This window comes from Desmodus rotundus, chromosome 13 (assembly GCF_022682495.2).
Source record: "Desmodus rotundus isolate HL8 chromosome 13, HLdesRot8A.1, whole genome shotgun sequence".
In the NCBI taxonomy this organism is placed as follows: Eukaryota; Metazoa; Chordata; class Mammalia; order Chiroptera; family Phyllostomidae; genus Desmodus; species Desmodus rotundus.
Genome location: NC_071399.1, coordinates 53,235,918 through 53,256,893, shown reverse-complemented (window position 1 = coordinate 53,256,893; position 20,976 = coordinate 53,235,918). Strand labels below are relative to the sequence as shown.

General features: G+C 38.7%; 1 protein-coding gene across 1 annotated transcript in view; it reads right to left on the bottom strand.

Annotated features, from left to right (window-relative positions):
* The window catches only part of VWA8 (von Willebrand factor A domain containing 8), a 388,865-nt gene that overhangs the window by 24,539 nt on the left and 343,350 nt on the right, over positions 1-20,976 (bottom strand). Inside the window, exon 40 of the mRNA XM_024569321.4 lies at positions 19,121-19,229. Coding sequence (XP_024425089.3) covers positions 19,121-19,229 — 109 coding nt within the window. The remainder of the gene's footprint in view (positions 1-19,120; positions 19,230-20,976) is intronic.

The following is a 20,976-nucleotide window of genomic DNA, read 5'->3' as shown; positions in this document are numbered from 1 at the left end:
AGCTCCAGTGCTGGGGAGGTAGCTTGAGCAGCACCAGGGGCATGCATGGGGAGGCTGAAGTGTCTGGCATTGGGTTGAGCAGAGGCCATTGTCCCTTTTCTGGGCCGTCCCTCCACAGAGTTGGCAGACTGGTGTCCTATTTAAGATTCCATCAACCTGTCTAACACTGTTTGACCTACCTTGGAAATCCCCAGAGACTGCAACCCACCCAAATTACAGTCCCACCCAAGCTGATTTTCCATAATGAACAAACAAGCAGCAGCTGGCCTCAGTGAGCCCCAGGCCCAGAACCAGCAGCCTACATTCACAGGTTGGCTTTGCCTGGAAATCTCCAAGCCATCTCAGATTGCTTTATAACTCAGGCAGGGTGGCTCTGGGAAAAACATAGGTGGGGGATGATTTTGGCCTGCACCACCTGGCAAACCCCAGGGCCAAGGCACCCAGTAGGCAGCTACAGACCATGTTATAACACCACCACCCTGCTTCCGCACAGCTGATTCTCCACGGAGGATGGAGGTTGGTGGTCAGTGGTCACAGCCAGTTGTTGCAGCTGACTGGACTGGGTAAACCCCCTCCATTGATCTGCCAACAGCAATCAAGACTCAACTACAAGAAGAAGGTGTACTCAGTCCACATGAAGGGCGTGCCTCAAGTACCCAGCTTGGATGACAGGGGAGGCTGTACCACTGGACCCTACAGGACACCTGCTACATTAGGCCACACTACCAAGACATGGAGTCAAAGCAGCTCTACCTAATACATAGAAGGAGGCTGCCAAAATAAGGAGACAAAGAAACATGGTCCAAATGAAAGAACAGATCAAAACTCCAGAAAAAGACCTAAACAAAATAAGCAATCTATCAGATGCAGAGTTCAAAACATTAGTTAATAGGATGCTCAAGAGCTTAGCGAGGACCTCAGAAGAATTAAAAAGATCCAGTCAGAAATGAAGGATACATTAATTGAAATAAAGAACAATTTACAGGGAAATAACAGTAGAATCGATGAAGCTGACAATCAAATCAATGATTTGGAATGTAAGGAAGCAAAAAACAACCAATCTTAACAAGAAGAAAAGAGAGTCCAAAAAAATGAGGATAGTGTAAGCAGCCCGTGGGACTTTAAGCAATCCAACATTCATTTACTAGGGGTGCCAGGTGGAAACGAGAAATAGTAAGAAATTGGAAATATATTTGAAAAATAATGAAAGAAAACTTTTCTAATTTGGTGAAGGAAATAGACACACAAGTCCAGGAAACACAGAGTCCCAAACAAGATGGAGGCAAAGAGGCCTACACCAGTACACATCATAATTACAATGCCAAACGTTAAAGATAAACAGATGGGGGGAGTGTGGGGAATGGATGAAGAGGTCAAGGGATTAAAAAGTACAAATGGGTAGTTACAGAACAGCCATGGGGATGTAAAATACAGTATAGGAAATGGAGTAGCAAAAGAACTTACACCCGTGACCTGTGAACATGAACTGTGGTGTGGGGATTGCTTGAGGGAGCACTTGGAGTGTTGGATGGAGGGGAGCAAAAGGGAAAAAATCAGGACAACTGTAATAGTATAATCAACAAAATATAATTAAAAAGTATTACAGTTTTTGATAAGACTAGAGATTATACTGCCAATCCTAAAGGAATTAAAGAGGTCCGGATCATGAGTATGGGTTAATAAAAAAGAAAAAAAGCATTGTGTCCTTCTCTAGCTTACTGCTCTATTTTATTTTCTTTATACTTATCACTGTTTACAAATGTATTATTTTTCTCTCTATTATCTGCTCTACTAAAAGAAAGGGTCATGGATAAGAGCCCTATGTCACTCCAGATTAAGAACAGTGCCTGACACATAGTAGGTGTTGAATAAAAATGTACTGAATGAAAGTTGATTGCTTCCTGTAAAATGTTAAGTGATAAAAGTATGAAATGAAAGCATGTTTATATAGAATTATCTCAATGTTTATGCATGTATATTACATACATACAAAAATATGTAGGAGAAAATGAATAAAACAATAATAATCATGGTTATTTTTGAGTTATGGAATTATGGGTGATATTGTTTTCTTCTATTAATTTATTTTGCCAAATTTCATATAACTTGTGACTTTTACAATCTGAAAAAACAAAAATAAACTTTTTTCTCAAAGGGATTTAAAAATCATATTATATATATACATATTTTAAAGATTATTTATTTTTTGAGAGAGGGGAAAGGAGGGAGAAAGGGAGAGAAACATGATGTGTGTGAGAAACAGAGATTGGCTGCCTCTCTCATGCCCCCAACTGGGGACCCAGCCTGCAACCCAGGCATCAAACTGGGAATCATACCAGTGCCCTTTTGGTCCACAGTCTGGTGTCAATCCACTGAGCCACACCAGCCAGGGCTCATTTTATACTTTTAAGAAATAAATCTTTCTTAAGATTAGTTTACAGGTTATGGAGAGCAGGGCTTCTCAAATTTAACATGCATACAAATAACTTACGGATCTTATTGAAATTCAATTCCTAATTCAGTAGGTCTAGGCTAGTACTTGAGACTCTGTATTTCTAATAATTTCCTAGGTGTAGCTGGCCCATAGACCACACACTGATGAGAAGGGACATGGAGGGTTCCTGGGGAATGTAAGTGGTCTGTGCAGTGCCTGTTGAAAACCACCATATAGAAGTGCACTAGCACAGACCCAGTCTCTCTCCGAAGTTTGCTCCTTACCTCAGATAAACTAATAAAATGGTGTGGAGATCTCTTTACAGATCTCTTCACAGTGATGGTCACAACCGTTACTTTCTCCCAAAATGTAATATGTATCAAACTTCATCCTACTAAAAAAATCTATCAAAAGAATAAGAAGACAAGCCGCAGACTGGGAGAAGATATTTATGAAAGATATAACTGATAAAAACTGTTATCCAAAATACACAAAGAACTCTTAAGACTCAACAATAAGGAAATGAACACATTGATTAAAAAAATGGGAAAAAGATCTGAACAGACACCTTACCAAAGAAATATACAGAAGGCAAAGAAGGATATGAAAAGATGCTTCACATCACATGTAACTAGGGAATTGCAATGAGAATGAGATACCACCACACACCTATTAGGTGGTCAAAATCCAAAGTACTGACACCACCAAATGCTGGTGAGAATGTGGAGCAATAGCAACTCTCATTCATTACTGGTGGGAAGGCAAAATGCTATAGCCACTTTTGAAGGCAGTTTGGAAGTTTCTTACAAAACCAAACATATTCGTATCATACAACCTAACAATTGCACTCCTTGGGTATTTGTCCAAATGATTTGAAAATTTATGTCTACACAATACTTGTGCATAGATGTTTATAGCAGCTTTATTTATAATTGCCAAAACTTGGAAGCAATTAAGAAGCTGTTCAGTAGGTGAATGGATAATTAAACTGGGGTACATCCAGACAATGGAATATTATTCAGTGCTAAAAAGAAATGATCTATCAAGCATGGAAAAAGACATGAGGAAACTTAAGTGCATATTACTAAGGGAAAGAAATCAATCTGAAAAAGTTACATATTGTAAGATTCCAACTATATGACTTTCTGGGAAAGGAAAAACTATGGAGACTGTATAAAGATCAGTGGTTGCCAGGGGGAGGGATGAACAGGTTCAGCACAGAGGATTTTTAGGGCAGTAAAATACTCTGTATGATACTATAATGATGAATACATAGATGTATGTATGTATGAATACATACGTATTCTTTTGTTCAAATCCATAGAATGCACAACACGAAGAGTGAATCATACTGTGTGTAAACTATGGACTTTGGGTGATGACGATGTGTCACTTTAGGCTCATCCATTGCAACAAATGACCCACTCTATAGGGGGATGTCGATAATGTGGGAGGCTGTGCCTGTGTGGGGGTGTGGGCAGGAGACATGTAGAAACTCTGTGCTTTCTGCTCAATTTTGCTTTGAATCTAACACTGGTCCAAAAAATGAAGTCTGTTTTTTAAAAATCTAGATATAAATATAATGATAACAGTTTATGGTGCAGAATGTATTTTCGTTTCAGGAATGCAATGATCAAGGCAAAGAGTGGATTGTGATAGAAAAAGTGTCAGATTAGGATACAACATATAAGATTCTAGTCTTGGCTCACTGTGGGCAAATGATTAAGATTCTCTGGGTCTCAGTCATCCCATCTGCAAAGCGAGGGGGCACTGTCTGTGAATGTCTGTTTGAAGTGTGGCAGTGTACACTTCATTAGTAATGAAAACAACCTGTATTAAGAGAAAGATTCCCCAATTAGTTTTTTACCCCTTGACTCTTCCTAATTGTATCAGAATGGTAATGACAGTAATATTTTTTTCAAATAACTGAGAATTGGCTCCAATTTCTAAGCTTTTAAAAGTAAGTTGATTTAAGAATGCTAAAAAGTGATGGAAAAAATGTTTTTTAGTAGTAAATCTATTCCTCAATAATAGAAATAGGAAAATTATCTGCTAAGTGCAACAAATTATGGGAAAATAATTTCTTAGAAAATAGTCATTCCATGTTTATTTTGATATTAGTCTTAATGAAGTTTATTTTAAGCTAGCTTGCTATTGATGTTAGGCATTTTGAGAGCCTTGGGTGAATAATTAGTTATAGGAAATTAGCTTTTGCTTTCCAAACTTTGTTGTCCTTCTATCCCAACATCCGCATTAAAAAAAAAGCACAAAACATCTAGAACCCAGAAGACATGTAACTGGATGAAAATCTTTTATTTCATAATCTGGAGTTTTGGGGATACTAGAACCTCCTAACCAGCTGTCTGAGACTCTCAGTAATTCATTTTGTTCTCCAAACTGGGATAGAGCCAGATCTAGGAAATGTTAAGAACAATTTTACTAGAAATATTCAGGACATTAGAATTTTTAATAGAGTTCACTATATATCAACAGATAAATGCTTATAGTATTCATATGTATCTTTGAAGAGTACCTAAACATATTAATAAGCATATGGACATAACTGAGTAAAACAACAGAAATAAATGACCACATTACAATACAAAAGTGATACAATTTACTAAATGTCATACCCAGGAAAGCATTCCGTGACATTATTTTATACTCCTAAGATTTAAATTTAAAATTGCCAAAGAATGTCACAGTCGCATGTTTTATGCCCATCAGATAGGAGTATTATCTAAATATAATTTTCAGTGGAATATCCTCTAAATATATTGAGAAAGATCCCACTGTAGTAGAGCAATCTGGAGTAATTATGGTTTGCTATTTTAGATATTCCTATATTCGACTCAACTAACCTAGTGCATTTAACATTTACCAGGATAATTTTTCTTCAATTCCTTTAGTAGGCTTGCAAGATAGAAATCTCATGAGCCAAATAAATTAACTTTCAAAGCTAATTTGTTATAAAGCAGCTCTTCAAAACTATAAAGGGAACAAATGTCAACTCCTTACGAGAGGTTTACAAAATCCTGCCTTATTATATCCTTTCCAGACAAGTGTGCCAGACTAAAGGCACACAAGGGCATCGCAGGTCCCCCGTGTTCGCGGACGCAGGGCGGGAAGGCAGGAGACATGAGGAGCAATAGAATCATGACCTAGTGAAGACTTGTTGAACAACTAACCCAACAGCACTGCAGAATTCTTCTTTTGGTGTATCTGCTAATAATTTGTAAAAAACATAAAAGTGGGTCCTTTTTAGGGGACCTGTTATTACCCTTGGTAATGAGGTTAAAGAATCATAAAATACTTACTTTTTATTAGAATATTAGGTTTGTCTGCTGTCTCTGGATTCACCATTATGTTAAGAACCTAAAGATTTTAGGTCTTAATTTTCTCATGTTGATGTTGCTTCTATTGCTACATATGATTAGATTATCATCCCTTAAAGCATTGTTTAGCTTGAGATTCTGTTTCCATTATGCATGCCAACACAGAACTTAGTAAAATCGGGGGTGAGAGTAAGAGAAGGGATATGCTTTTTCCAATAAACCTGCTATCCCTTTCTTATTCTTTTTGTTTAATTTGGTCAACTTTTAAAATTTAAGTATAACATACTTGGAATAAACCACATAAGTCTTAAGAGCAGAGCTTGAGGAACTTTAAACACGAACACATCCTGGTACCGCCCTGCACCTCCGCAGTCTCCCAGAGTCTCCTGTGGACTTTACTGTCCCCTGCCACAGGTAAGCCCCTATTCCGACTCATCACTGTAGACGAGGTTTGCCTGTTTTTGAAATTCATAAAATGGAATCATACAATATGTACTCTTTTGCGTCTGGCTTCTTTGGCTCAACATTGTTCCTGTGAGAGTCACCTATGTTGTTGTGTGTGGCAGCACTTCATTCTCTTTCACTGCTGTAACAACATTCAATAGCATGATTTTGTCACAGTTTATCTGTCCACTGTATGGCTGTGTTGTACCCAATTTGGGGCTACTATGAATACTGCCACGACGAGTATTACTGCACATGTCTTTTGGAACAGATGGGTGTGTATTCTGTTGGGTGGAATCTTGGACACAGTCAGCTTTACTAGGTACTGCTAAACAGTTTTCGAAAGTGTTTTTTCCAATTTACATTCCTATGAGCAGAGAATGAGGGTTTCATTTGCTTATATCCTCACCATCACCTGATATTGACAGCTTCCTCTTTGTAAAAATAATTTAGCCATTCTGGGAGGCATATAGTATATCCCCTTCCTTTGTAATTTCATTTCTGGATAGATGAATTACTTTTGGTTTTGGTAGTCAGTGAGATTTTCAGGAACAGTTTTTGTTTTTGAGAAGTGAAAGTATGTACTAGCCTTCTGATCCAAAACTATTGGGCACAAAGACATTTGTATAGTAGTAGCACCCTCTGTTAGTTTTCAGGTATAAACTTGTGTGTAAATATGAGCAGATAATTGGTTATCTACCATCCAGTCAGCCCACCAGTACTTGGGAACTGAAAAGAGAAGAGGCCTGTCCGAACAAATGCTCTTGAAGGCAACGAGACGGGAATAGAAATACTTGTTAGTCTGGTTTTATGGGACACATTAAAATACTTGTTCACTTAAATACATGTTTTTATTTATAATAAGGGCCAAACATGTTCTTTATTGTATATTTTGACTGAATGAAATATTCTTATATGTCTGTTTTGCATTATACAGTAAGTTCATATTAGTGAGAATTTATTATATATACAGCTAGGTTTTTCTAGTGAAAAGTCTATGTTACAGACTTTCTAAAAAAGAAATACAGTTTTATTACTTTCACATAAAGAACACTTAGACTGTATGGTGATTACCAAAGGGGTAGGGGTTAGGGGCAGACGGAAGAGAGTGTAGGGAGATAAATGGTGACAGAAGGAGACTTGACTTGGGGCGGTGAACAACACAACACACAGATGATGTAGTGTACAATTGTATACCTGAAGCCTATATAATTTTGTTTACCAAAGTCACCCCAATAAATTCAATAAAAAGTGAAAAAAAAGAAAAGAAAAAGAAGAAAGAACACAGACTAATTGAAATGCTCAGAGGATGATGTATACTGGTTAATTCATTATCCTGGGAAGTAATTGGTTAACCAGAAAGTACACACACCCACTCCCTCACACACACACCCCTACAACAATGAGGGCATTAGGAGGAATAAATTAGACAAAAACTTACTGTGGTTTGTGACACTTTGTCTTGTGATTTCAGCACTGAAAATATTCTGATTAATCTTAAGTGTTCACTTATCTGGGTTATGGTTAATCAAGTCTTCCTTTACGTATAAACCATACAAACAAGCCAATTTTCTATAATTCTTTCACAATTTCTTTACTAAAGAGATTAGAAAGACTTAAATACCAATTTTTTTCAGAAAGCATAAACATTCGACACAACAAAGCATGTAGATGATCATCAATAAAAGTTGTTGGGTAGAAGAATATATGCAAATACATGTTTGAGGATACCTGGGATCGATGATTTTTTTTATTAAATATTAGCTCCTATTATTTTAACATTTCTCTACATTCAACCAATGTATACTTTTATGCTATTAATCTGTGTCATTCAAACAAAAAAGATATGCTGGATTAAGTATAATATTTTTGTACAATATTTATAAAATAACAACGTATAAATCAGTGGAAACAAAAATTTTTTCTTTGAGGTTCTCAATATTTTGAGATAGTAAAAATATCTTACTAAATATCTGTTCAGTTGCAAGCTGCTTTAAATGCTGTATAGTATTGACCAAAAAAGAGAAGATTCAGAACCTATTTTAAAGAATTTCCTGTTTCTTGAAGCAACATCTCATTGCAAGAGAAACCAGTGATTCATGTATTTAACAAAGATAATTCTTTAAAAAGAAAGATTGTATTTATTTATTTTTAGGGAGGGAGAAGGGAAGGAGAGAGGGAGAGAAACATCAATGTGTGGTTGCCTCTAGTACACCCCCTACTGGGGACCTGGCTCACAACCCAGTCATGTGCCCTGACTGGGAATCGAACCAGTGACCCTTTGGTTTGCAGGCAGCACTCAATCCGCTGAGCTACACCAGCCAGGGCTAACAAAGATAATTCTTGTTAGAAGAATTTGTACTCTTGGATGCTGACGTGGAACTAAACTACTACTTTGGGTGTCAATTTACTGCTATTTTATAATTAGTTTTTATGAACAAAAATGATTTCATGTATTTCTTTCAAGAATTAGGTATTTTGTACTTCAAAGAAGCTGGGATCTACACCTACCCATATGCATACATAATAGGCATCTTAACCTTAACAGTTCAAAACTCAGCCTTAGTTCCCCGACTCTCTGCTCTCCCCAGGTCCTCCTCATCTTAATAAAAGAGGCAACCCCAACCTTTCAGCTGTTCAGGCCACATACCTAAGAGTCCTCTTTGACTCCTCCTTCTCTCACATCTCACACCTAGTCCACTGGCAAATCCTCTCATCTTCCAGCAGTATGAAACCATCTCTTCCTATCTCCATGCCATCGCATCTTTCCTATCAGATAGGAAAATGATAGTGCGACCATCATTTTCTCTCCTTGGACCATTTCAAGAGCTTCCCAGGAGTCTCCCTGCTTCAGCCCTGGACCCCTGCCCTTCCCTTTCTGCACAGGAATCAGAGGCATCTTTATAAAAACATGCTGTATGTGCAAGAAATACATTTAAAAATATAAGTATGATTAAGTTTTTAAAAAGCCTGATCGAACTTTTATTTCTGCAATTATTTTTAGGAATGAAACAGTATTTGTCTCAATTGTATGCAACATGAATTATCACACTTTTTGCTTTCTTCTATTTCTCTTGTATATCAACTTCTTGATTTTTGTTTAATTTTTGAAGTAATTTAGGATTTAGGCCCTGCTTTTTATTATTAAATTCACTATTTTTATTGTGTATTTTTAAAAAGAATTCTTCTTCATATTTAAGTTTTCTTTCAAATGTACTTGGCACAATTATTTAGACCTGATTCCATTCTGTGTTTAACTGTTTCCAATGCTCGTTGCTAACCCTTTTACAACAAAAGTTTCCCATTCTTGAGGAATTTTGATTCCTCTCTTAATTGACTGGAGTATTTTTACATATATGCAGATGTGTTTATATATATATAATACATATATATACACACACATATATATATGTTTAGTTCAAAGTTCTTTTCTTTTTTTGATTTAATCTTTATTATATTTTTTCTATTACTATTTAGGCCCCTTATACCCCCAAAGTTATTTTCAAAAGGGGGGCTTAAGTGACATATACTTTAAGTCTCTGAATACGTGCAAAGTCTTTCTGTCACTTTTGTAGTTCGGCTGAGTATAGAATTCTTGGGTCACAACTCCTCCAGCACCCTGCCCCCAAATCCTGTAGACATTTTTTTGCTATCTTTTGGCATTCAATGTTTCAGGAAAAACCAATGCAAGATTAATTTCTCTTTCTGTAATAGCTTATTTTCTTGTCTGCTTGTATGATTTTAGGATATTTTCTTTATTTTTGAAGTGTTAAATTCCATGAAACTGTGGTGAGGTGCTGATTTCTTTTCATTAATTTTGCCTGGTACTTAGTGAAGTTCTTTTGACCCATAGACTCAGGCCTGTCTTCAACCCAGTAGTTTACTTTTGTGATGATTCTGATCATTGTTTATGTGTCCTTTTTTAGAGGCCTCTTTGGGAATACCATGGGCTCATTCAGCACATACTGAGCACTTACCATGTGCCAAGTACTGTCTACTTATTGGGGTAGCTCATGGCTCTGAAAGGTAGTTCCCTGGTCTGTTTTTATTGATCAGCTTTCTTATGGTTTTTACCTCTATTTCCTCCACAATTTGGAATGACAATTCAAGTAGATTTCAGTTTTGGCATTGCATTTTTAGTTTTCTTAAAATCTTTCCTTGTTGCATTCATCTCCTGTTTTATTTCTGCTGACCTCTTAGCCAGATCCTTTTAAATCCATGTCTTATTTCACATACTTCAAAATTCTCTGAATTTCGAGAAAACAAAACATATGTTTTCTAAATATCTGGTGTTTTCTGAGGAAAATGTTCTAGCCCAGCAGCATCTTCTCCCTCTACATCTTGAATGCCGGGTAGATTGCCACATTGTAGAATAATTTCATAGATCTCATATTATTGCATTTTCTGGTATCCTTATTTTTTTAAGTATATTTTATTGATTATGCTATTACAGTTGTCCCATTTTTTTCCCCTTTATTCCCCTCTGCCCTTTACCTGCCCCATCAGCATTCACCTCACCCCCTAGTTCATGTCCATGGATCATACATATAAGTTTTTTGGCTTCTCCATTTCCCATACTATTCTTAATCTTCCCCCGTCTATTCTGTACCTACCATTTATACTTCTTATTCCCTGTAACTTTCCCCCATGCCCCACCCCCAGATAATCTTCCATGTGATCTCCATTTCTGTGATTCTGTTCCCGTTCTAGTCAGTTTGCTTGGTTTGTTTTTGTTCTTGTTCTTTTTACGGTTCAGTTGTTGATAGTTGTGAGTTTGTTATCATTTTACTGTTCATAGTTTTGATTATCTTCTTTTTCTTAGATAAGTCCCTTTAACATTTCATATAATAAGGGCTTGGTGATGATGAACTCCTTGAACTTGACCTTTTCTGGGAATCACTTTATCCACCCTTCCATTCTAAATGATAGCTTTGCTGCATAGAGTAATCTTGGATGTAGGCCCTTGCCTTTCATGACTCTGAATGCCTCTTGCCAGCCCCTTCTTGCCTGTAAGGTCTCTTTGGAGAAATCAGCTGATATTCTTATGGGAACTCCTTTGTAGGTAACTGTGTCCTTTTCTCCTGCTGCTTCTAAGATTCTCTCCTTCTCTTTAATCTTGGGTAATGTAATTATGGTGTGCCTTGGTGTGTGCTTCCTTGGGTCCAAGTTTTTTGTGACTCTCTGAGCTTCCTGGACTTCCTGGAGGTCTATTTCCTTTATTGGATTGGGGAAGTTCTCTGTTATTTTTTCAAATAAGTTTCCCATTTCTTGCTACTCCTCTTCTCCCTCTGGCACCCCTGTGATTTGGACATTAGGTTGCTTAAAGTTGTGCCAGAGGTTCCTAAACCTCTCCTCATTTTTTGAATTCTTGTTTCTTCATTCTGTTGTGGTTGAATGTTTATTTCTTCCTTCTGCTCCAAACTGTTGATTTGAGTCCCGGTTTCTTCTTATCACTGTTGGTTTCCTGTGCATTTTCCTTTATTTCACATTGCATAGCCTTCATTTTTTCCTTGATTTTGTGACCATACTCAGCCATTTCTGTGAGCATCCTGATTACCAGTGTTTTGAACTGTACATCTGAGAGGTTGGCTGTCTCTTCATCACTAGTTCTATTTTTGGAGTTTTATCTGTTGTTTTATTTGGGCCATATTTCTTTGTCTCAGTGCACCTGTTATGTTGTAAGGGCCTTAGGTATTCGCCAGGGTGGGGCAACCCAGGTTGCTGCATTGTGGTGCTGTATATGGTATATGGTAGAAGGGTCAAAGAGGGAACTATGTCACTTATTTGGTTCTTGGTGGCTTTCAGTCACTTCTCTAGCTATCCACAAGCAAATTGGACCCCTCTGGTGCTGATTCCCAAGTGGGTGGCTTTGTGTACGTTCTAGCACCCTGTGGGTCTTTCCAAGAAACTCTCCCGTGAGGCTGGGAGTTTCTCCAGCTGCTGCAACCCCTACAAGGTTTTAAAGCCAGAGGTTTTGAGGCTTTATTTCCCTTCACTGGAACCCTGGGTTGCTCTGAGTGTCTTGTTCCCCAGTTGTTCCTCCTGGATTATCCTCATATGAATGTGGACCCCCTGTCTTCTCTGCCCCAGCTGCCCATCTCCACCCCTCCTACCAGTCTGAATGAATTTTTTTTTTTAACTCTTTGGTTGTTGAACTTCCATACAGTTTGATTTTCTGACAGTTCTGGTTATTTTTTGTTTTTAAATTTGTTGTTGTCCTTCTTTTGGTTGTGTGAGAAGGCAAAGTGTATCTACCTACGCCTTCATCTTGGCCAGAAGAGACTGGTATCCTTATTCTTGAATGATACGATGGCAGCACAAAACTGTTCAGGAACAGATTAGATAAATTCTCCTTGGTTTCACTTACTCCCCACTTTGTTAGAATTCTCCCCGAAGATTTTACACTAGTGTTAGTAGTTGAACTGAGTCTACACTACTAACTCAAGACTTGGCAGAGAAGGAGTTGGAACTGTGGACCCTCACAGCATGAGAACTTCATCTCCACATCATTTCTTACTTTGTTTGGAAAAGCCATTGCAACAGGGTCATTTGGCATTTGTTTGATCTAGTCCTCAAGCCAAGTGTAAGTTGAGGCTGGTTTGGCCCCTTTCCCAGTGTTATTATGTTCCAGCCTTTTTGCTTGTCATGGCCACTGTATAAAACCTAGAGCTCCCCAACCCATGCTTCCCAAGGCTGCTGCTTGGCAGTGACAAAATGGAGGTCAAGTGATCTGCTTCTCACCACCTGTAGGGCTTTCTCTTCTACTTCCTGCCTCTCCAAGTCAAGGTGTTAATGAGATTTTGTCAGTCTCATGCACTGATTCCCTAGTAATATGATTTCTTAGGAAGGTTCTTGAGTTCTCTTTGGTACTATCGTTCATAGGGGTCACATCACACTGTGTTTAGTAAAAATTCTTAAAAGCTTTTTGCATGTCACTGTCACTCTTCCCTAATTTCTTCTATCATATGGGTTTTTCACTATTTACAGTTTTTTGCTGTTTTACTCAATTTAATGGTCACCCAGCAAAGACTGAGCTAGATGCCTGTGCTCAAACAGTCTGGAAGTCAGGACCATATTTCTAGTCTGCACTCAGTTGAAGTGGTCCCCTTACGGCCACGGATGCCATGTGCTGAGTGATGAGGCATTTATGTGCTAAGAAAGAGGAACTGGCACTTCACTGCTTCCCCTGAAATATAGATGTTCCTTGACATGGTTGCCTTCACCTTTCTTTTCTCTTTGCTCTGTACTCTCATCTTAATCAACATAGTTCTCTTGGCTTTGGATGTTCCTTTATAGAGGTAAGCATTAAAATACAGACATAGGTACCTATATAGATATGCAACCCTATTTGGCCCTAACCTTGATCCTGAACTCCAGATTGAAACATCATGCTTCATATTTTTACACAGGTATCCAAGTAGAGAGAAAACATAAAATCCAAACCAAATAGTTGCTATCCCCACAAGTCTCTCCTCTTCCTGTGTTTCCTATTTTTGTCTTCTAGGGCTTGAAAACCTCACCATCCCCCTCTCCCCACTTTTAATCTATTACTGTCTTCTCATCCTGCCTCCAAACTGTCCCATCCTTTCCACTTTCATTTCAATTACTCTGGTTTGGGTTCCTATCACTCTCACCTGAATAACTGAAGTAATCTTAGCATTTGTTTTCCTGGCTTCCAGAACTCTCTTCTCTGAAACTTTTTCCCTCCATGGATATAAAACTTCCTAAAGAAGATATAGTCGCACCTTTCCTTTCTCAATCAGGTTGATGCTCCTCACTGATTACAGAATCCAGTCACCATGGTGTGCAAGGCTCTTCGGATTCATCTTCTCTCTAGTTTTTTCTTCCATCACCCACTAGGTCCCCAAATCCATCCCCAAACTTTCGGCATTTGGACAGTTTGCCATTCTCCAAACAGCCTTGTATTCAAGTCTTAGTCCTCTGTTTATAGGTTTCTTCTATCTAGACCAGAGCTATACAAATAGTCTTCAGTGTGTGAACACTTGCTACGGGTCTGTGATGACATATGTAACAGAAATTGTTAGTAAGCATTTAGAAACTTGTACGGCAGTTTGACAAAGTAATTTTATGTTTGTTGACTCTGATATTAAGTAATATAGGCTTGTATTCTGTATGTTATTTTTATATAATTTTTCCAGTGATTCATTTCTATTTTATTTTATAAAAATATTAGTACATGGCCAGTTGTAAAAAACCAGGCCACCTCACCACAGAAGGTCTGAGAAACTCTGGTCAAGACTGTATTTCCACCCCCATCCTTAAAAGAGTAACCAACTGAAATTATGCTCATCCTTCATGGTCCACCTCAAATGACACTTCCTTTGTGAGTTTCCCCCTAATGTCCAGCTTAGAAAATGCTTGTACATTTGTCTACATAACCATAGCACTTTGTTTAAAACCCTTTTGTGGTACTTAGCACATTGTGTCTTCTAGTAGCTGCACATGTGTCTTCCTCTCTAGGTTAGTTGTGGAAGGCAAGAACCGTTAGGCAAAATATTCAATAAATGTCTGTAAGATGAGACACAGTTATTGGATACTAAATAAAAGTGGAGAAATGCTTTCCATTCTTTACACATTAGCAAAATGAGTACTCAGAATAAGGTCAAAGTTCCTTGCCTGGCACTTACACTAGATGGAATCCTGCTCACACCTGTGTTGGGCCATTAGCTCCCACCTGAGACCACAGTGTCATGCCTCACGGTGGCCACTACTGGGGCACCGTTTCCACCCTCTCTGTCTGGTTATTCCTGTGTGCCCTTCAAGACTCAGCTCATGTATCCTTTCCTTCAAAATCTATCCTAGCCTCCCTTTCCTCTGGATTTCCACTGCATTTTATACATCCCTCCACCTGGACACCTACTGTGTTAGACTAAAATGATCTGTTTAGGTGCCTACCTTCCCACCCCTCGAGACTATAACCTTGAGGACAGGGACAATATCTTGTGCCCTTAGTGTATGTCACATATCAGTGTTCAAAAACACCTTTTATCTAAACACAAGGTCATTTTGAAGCACTAAACCAAACAAACAAACAAAACCAAAACAAGAAACATAATGGTTGGTTCCTGGAGCTATCAGGATAGCCAAAGCAATCAGAGAAAGACTAATTTAGATTAGCCTGGGAGTGAAATTACTGATTGTAGATCAGAAAAACACTGGAGAGACAGACAATTAAAATCCATGGCTTTTTGTAGGAATGGATATTTTCTTTTGTTAGGTAATTCTGGAATTAGAGATTCAGATTCTAAATCAAGTATAACTGAAGTTATTATAGACTCTGCTACTCTAATAAGAAAATTCTCACTGCTGGTTCATAAAAGGTCCAATAACCAAGACTGATTTTCCATAAACAGTCCAGTGAAGAAGCAAAGGAAGGTCACTGGTGAGAGCTTTCTTAATTGAGAAGAACGATGTGCTGCAACCGAGGCACATGTCGAATCCGATGGAGGCAACACCATTTCCTGGCCACCCGGAAATGGCCCAGACACCTGCAATCAGTGCCTGGGCCTGAAGTTGTGCTTTGGAAAGTCATCTTAAGTGATGATTTGCTAGTTCCCATCCAGACTTTGTACTGTTCACCAAGGAAACACCCATGGTTAAGGAGATTACACAGCGACCTCAAAACAGCTGGCAGGTATTAGTCAATCAGAAGCACACAGGACTGGCAGAAGATGGCAAAAACAGGACCAAATCAAACCCTTCTCATACTGGTTACAAACTAAAAACTCATATTCCAGATGAGGCCCTGCCCATCCTGACTGGTAGCTGTGTTTTTAACTAGCACTATCTCTTAAAATTGAGGACTAGATGGCCTACCTGACAATAGCACCTCTGTTCATTAAAAATAAAAACACTTGAAAATGCTGTGTTGGCATTTGGATAATGATGCAAAATGTTTTATGAGTATATGGAAGAATTATATGTTTTATAGAATTGCAGAGTTGGAAGATGACAACAGAGCAGATAATAGAGACCTGACCTTTGGCTCAGATGCTTGTTTCACCAGCCGCATCTTTCTAATCTCCAATTCCCTCATGGAGATAACTATATGCTTCAATTTCCTTATCTATCAAACATAGAACATACCCTTACTGGGTGACTGTAAGGATTAACTAGGACAATGCACATAAAGTACTTGACTGGGTACCTAGCCTGCAGTCCAGGCTAAAGAATACTAAGTATAAGGAAAGTAATGATGAAGCTAATTCTTCTGTAGTGAAAGCTGTATGCTGGGCACTGTTGGAAATGGTTTACATGCATCATCTGAGTTAATCTTTCTAGCTGCCCTATTCTTTGTCATTCCCACTTTACAGAACCCAGGCTGTCTGGCCCCAGAGCTGGCACTATGAGCTGCAAAGTGACAACGATAAGGATGATGGAGGAGATCTTGATGATGATGTTGATATGTGAGGCCTGGCACACGGTAACTCCTCCATAGATGCTTGGTATAATGGAAATGCTGGATTATTTGCAAAGATTTCTACAGGTGGAAGTTCTATATTCATTTTAGATATTCTTTCCATGTTAAATCACTTTTATTTCCTTTCTTATATATTAAAACTTTTTCTTGCTGTTATTGAAGCCTATTTTTTTTCTTTTTCAGATTTCCAGGAAGGAAGGAAATAAAAACATTCTTGAAATGTTCTATTTACAAATATTCAGGAGGTTATTAAGCCCAATCTCTTTATGTATTTTTTTAGGTTGCCATCTATTTAATCTTATTGGTTGCATTTCTTTGAGCCAGTAACAGCTTTCTTTCATTTCTCTGTTTTAAAGCTGAAAACAAAACTGGATACTGTTTTCTGATCCTGGTTTTGTCACTAGGGTGTTTAGCAGGAGAGTCATTCCTGAGTGCAAACTCTCCTAACTAGGCTTAATCTGCCTTCTACTGTAAGAAGTCACACCAGTAGATCTGACTTTTCTCCCTTTGGCTGATTTTGTAAATGTAATCATTTATTTAAAAGGGTTGATATGAGTATTAAATGTGATGATGTTTGTAAAAGTAACTACAGTATGGTGCCCAATAAATACGAATGAAGACATCTACAAATGCCAGATGAGGATTCTGATTCCCTCAGTTAATGTATTCTTATAGCCCCTTCTAATACTGTGAATCCTCTAATGGCCTGTTTGTCCACAGGGTGAAACCCAATGTGATTTGCATATTCTCACAGCATCCTGGGCTATTCATGATTTGGTCCCTACTGCTTTGCCAGCCTTCTCCCTCGCCACTATCTCCCATCACATACATGCCCTCCTTAGTCATGCTGAACAACCTGCACTTGTATACACTGTGTCCTCTGTCTGGAATGTCCTGACTCCTCAAGCACCTGGGAAATTTCTAAACATTTTCAAGGCTGAACTGAAGCACTACATTTTCTGTGAAGGCTTTTCTCATTCATCCCACAGCATCGTGTACATACTTCTCTACAGAATTTAGAAAATTGTTTGCTTATTTGTCTTCCCTAAGTTCCTTCTTTGAGGGCAGAGCCTGCATTTTATTTTTCTGCCCCTAATGCCTGGTATACATCAAGGATTCAAGAAATGAATGAATGACTGAACCATATTCATTCTTCAGTCTCAGTACAAGCACTAGCTCCCATTACCATCATCTTCTGTGAACTACTCATTTTGGCTCTTATTCATCTATTGTCTTGTCCTGGCGCTCAGAGTCCATCCAGCAGTTGCCCTCAATGCCCAGAGCAATAAGCACTTGTTAAGTGAGGGACTATAGAAGAAAATTCAGCCATTCAAATGTACACATATTTTATACAAAATCTTATGCTATTTTATCCTAAATAGCTGTATTATGGATTTTTAAAAAACAGCAAATGACTTAATTCTTACATTCACAAGATTTTAAAATTAGGAATTTAGTTGGAAATTACAGAACTTTTCCTAATCTCATGATGCAGTTTAGGTCTTTTAAAAAATGAGGCTTTCCCAGAGTTTTGGGTTAAGATGGTGGATTAAAATTGCATCATATAACTTCTTACCCCCAATACTTAGCAAATAATGAAAAGCAACTCCCCCCACCCAAAGAACAATTATAAACAAGAACCAAAGAGGAAAAGAGCACAACTGAAGGAAATCAATTTCAAACACTGCATGGAAAGGACACAGAAGGTTCTAGGGTAGAGTAGAGAAGCATGTTATGGCCTAGCTCCTAACCCCTCCCCTTTTCCCCTGAAATGAGGCATCTCCCCCTCGTCTCTCCCCCTGTCTCTCTTGGCAAAAATAATCTTACATGATTTGTGATTTTAGGGAATACCTAGCCCTGACTTAGTTATCTGTGCAAATTGGCCAGATGCCATATCAAATGTAAAATCTGCAAATAACAAGTCTTTGCTTAGGAAACACTGAAGCATCTTCATTGATACTTTTAGGTGCAATAGCAATGTTAAGCAGTTCTGGGGCAACCAGTCTGTGAAACTGCAAAAAGGTAGGCAATCTGGGGGCCAGGAGAGGGCTGGAGGAGAAGAAGGCCAGAGGCATGGAGAATGTATAGCCTAGATGACCCCAAATGCTCCTCTGTCTCTCCAGACAACGACAGTGAAATAATTTCTAGAGGAATTCTATTTGTGAATTTTTAGTAGAGGTGAGATGATCACAGATCCTAGATGTGGGGAATCAGGAAGCATGATGCCTTCTGGGGATGCTGGTCAAATTATTGCTTCCTGTACAGGGGGGTAAGGTGAGGTCAAATCTTTTTCCTTGAACTCAACTAAGAAAGCCATGGAGAGACCCACAGCTTTATGCAAACATTTTGGCATTGATTTTTTTTTCTGACTGGTTGATTAGGGTTTGAATAATTTTCTCCAAACATTTTGGGATCAGCTCAGCTTTAGGCTCAGACTATTTCCATGGTCCATAAATGGAGGATTACCTGTAAATTATTCAGGATGATTCGGAGGGAGTGCACCTGCCTTCGGACAGCGCCTGAAAACCTTTCATAAGTTGTGGCATCATATTCACTCATTTGGATCTCCTTCAGCCTGAAATCAAGGGGGGGCAAAAAAGACAACAGCTGAAATCACGTACAGGTGGGTCTTTTTGTTCCATTCGTCTACTGCTAGAACTGTAGCAAACTTCTTGGTAATTGAGGTTGCCTTTGAGGAAAAAGGCAAGTGGTGATGTCTCCAGCTAGGAGTTTCAAAGGAGGGGAATGTCCAGGTAAATGATTAACAAGTCACCCTTCAGGACAAAATAAAAGTCCTGGTTTATAGTATCTGCTGATTTCTGTGATGTAAATGCCACCATGGATTTCTAGCTGCCAACAATGAGCTCACTAACACTGAGTTAAACAGAAACATGCACCACTGGCTCTCATGCCAAAGATGTGCCTTGATGATGGCAGCTGGTCAGTTCATGAGGAAGCTCCCAGTTGCTTTTTTTAAAAAAAATAAATCCTCCCTTGAAGATATGTTTATAGATTTTAAAGGAGGGGGAAGAGAGAGAAACATCAATTGTATGGGCCCCGACCAGGGATCTAACCAGTAACCTAGTATGTGCCCTGACCAGGAATTGAACTGTACCATTTGGTGTACGGGACGTAGCTCCACCAACGGAGCCACCTGGCCAAGGCTCTTAGTTGCTTTTAAGACCAAGGACATATATTTGGTTGACTAAGATAGTAGTTGAGGCCCAAAGAATATAATTGAGTGTGTTGCTATGGAAAACACAAGAATTTTCTGAAATTATTTACTGTGTACTTTTAACAGGATAATTGTATCTTAATATTGTGGCTTTGAAAGTCCTTCCTTTCAATATAGTGCTGCTTTTTACCATTTTTCATTCGCTTCTCCTGTGGCTTTGCCAGTGCACTTGTGGTTCCCTGAACACATCATACACCTGTGCCTTGCAGCTCCCACGCAGGCTTCTCTCCCACATGGAGTGCCTTTCCCTGCCTCTTTGCCTACCAACTCCCACGTACTCATCAAGGCTCAAATCCATGCCCACCTCTGCTAGGAAGCCTATCCGGATTCCCCATTTAAAATGCAGCATCTTAAACTAATCAGACATAGAGGGTTCATTCACTGAGTGAATCTCCCTTGAGTTTTACAGTGTCATATTCATAATACACTAATTTTAAAACACATTTCTATAAATTTTATAAATGCAAAGGGTGCTGGTCCTAGAACAGGGAGTACTGAAAGCATATCTCCAAAGACCACAACATGGTCTTCTAAACGGCTGCATGTGTATGTATGTGCGTGTGCATGCATGCGAAGTTAGAGGTATGGATGCCAGGCGTACAGCTGAAACTCTTACCTAAAGTCTACTTTTATCACCTTGGGCTGCAGTGAGAATGAAGGGTCTCTATTCCTCCCTGTCAGGCCAAGCACTGGGAAGCCTCCATCCATCACAGGGAAGAGTGCTTACTAGATTCACATAATGTTAGGCCTAGACTACCATGAGGCCGGTTTGCAATCCCTGTGCTACCACCCAGCTGGGTTAGCTATTGCCAATTCAGATTTCAAGACCTAGCTCGAAGGCCACATCCTGTGGAGACTTGCTTGACTTCTCCAGTAAAGTGATCATGCCCATTTCATGTGTCCTCTACAGATATCTACTATAGAACCTGTACACTTTATTGCTTTTAATAGCTATGCTTGTTTCTACCTGTCATGGTGTTTTCAAACTTTATTTTCCACAGTAAGAACATTGCTTTAATATACCCAGATACAGTTACACTCAAATGCATGTGTGTATGTGTTTTTAACTGAACCAAAAATTTAATGA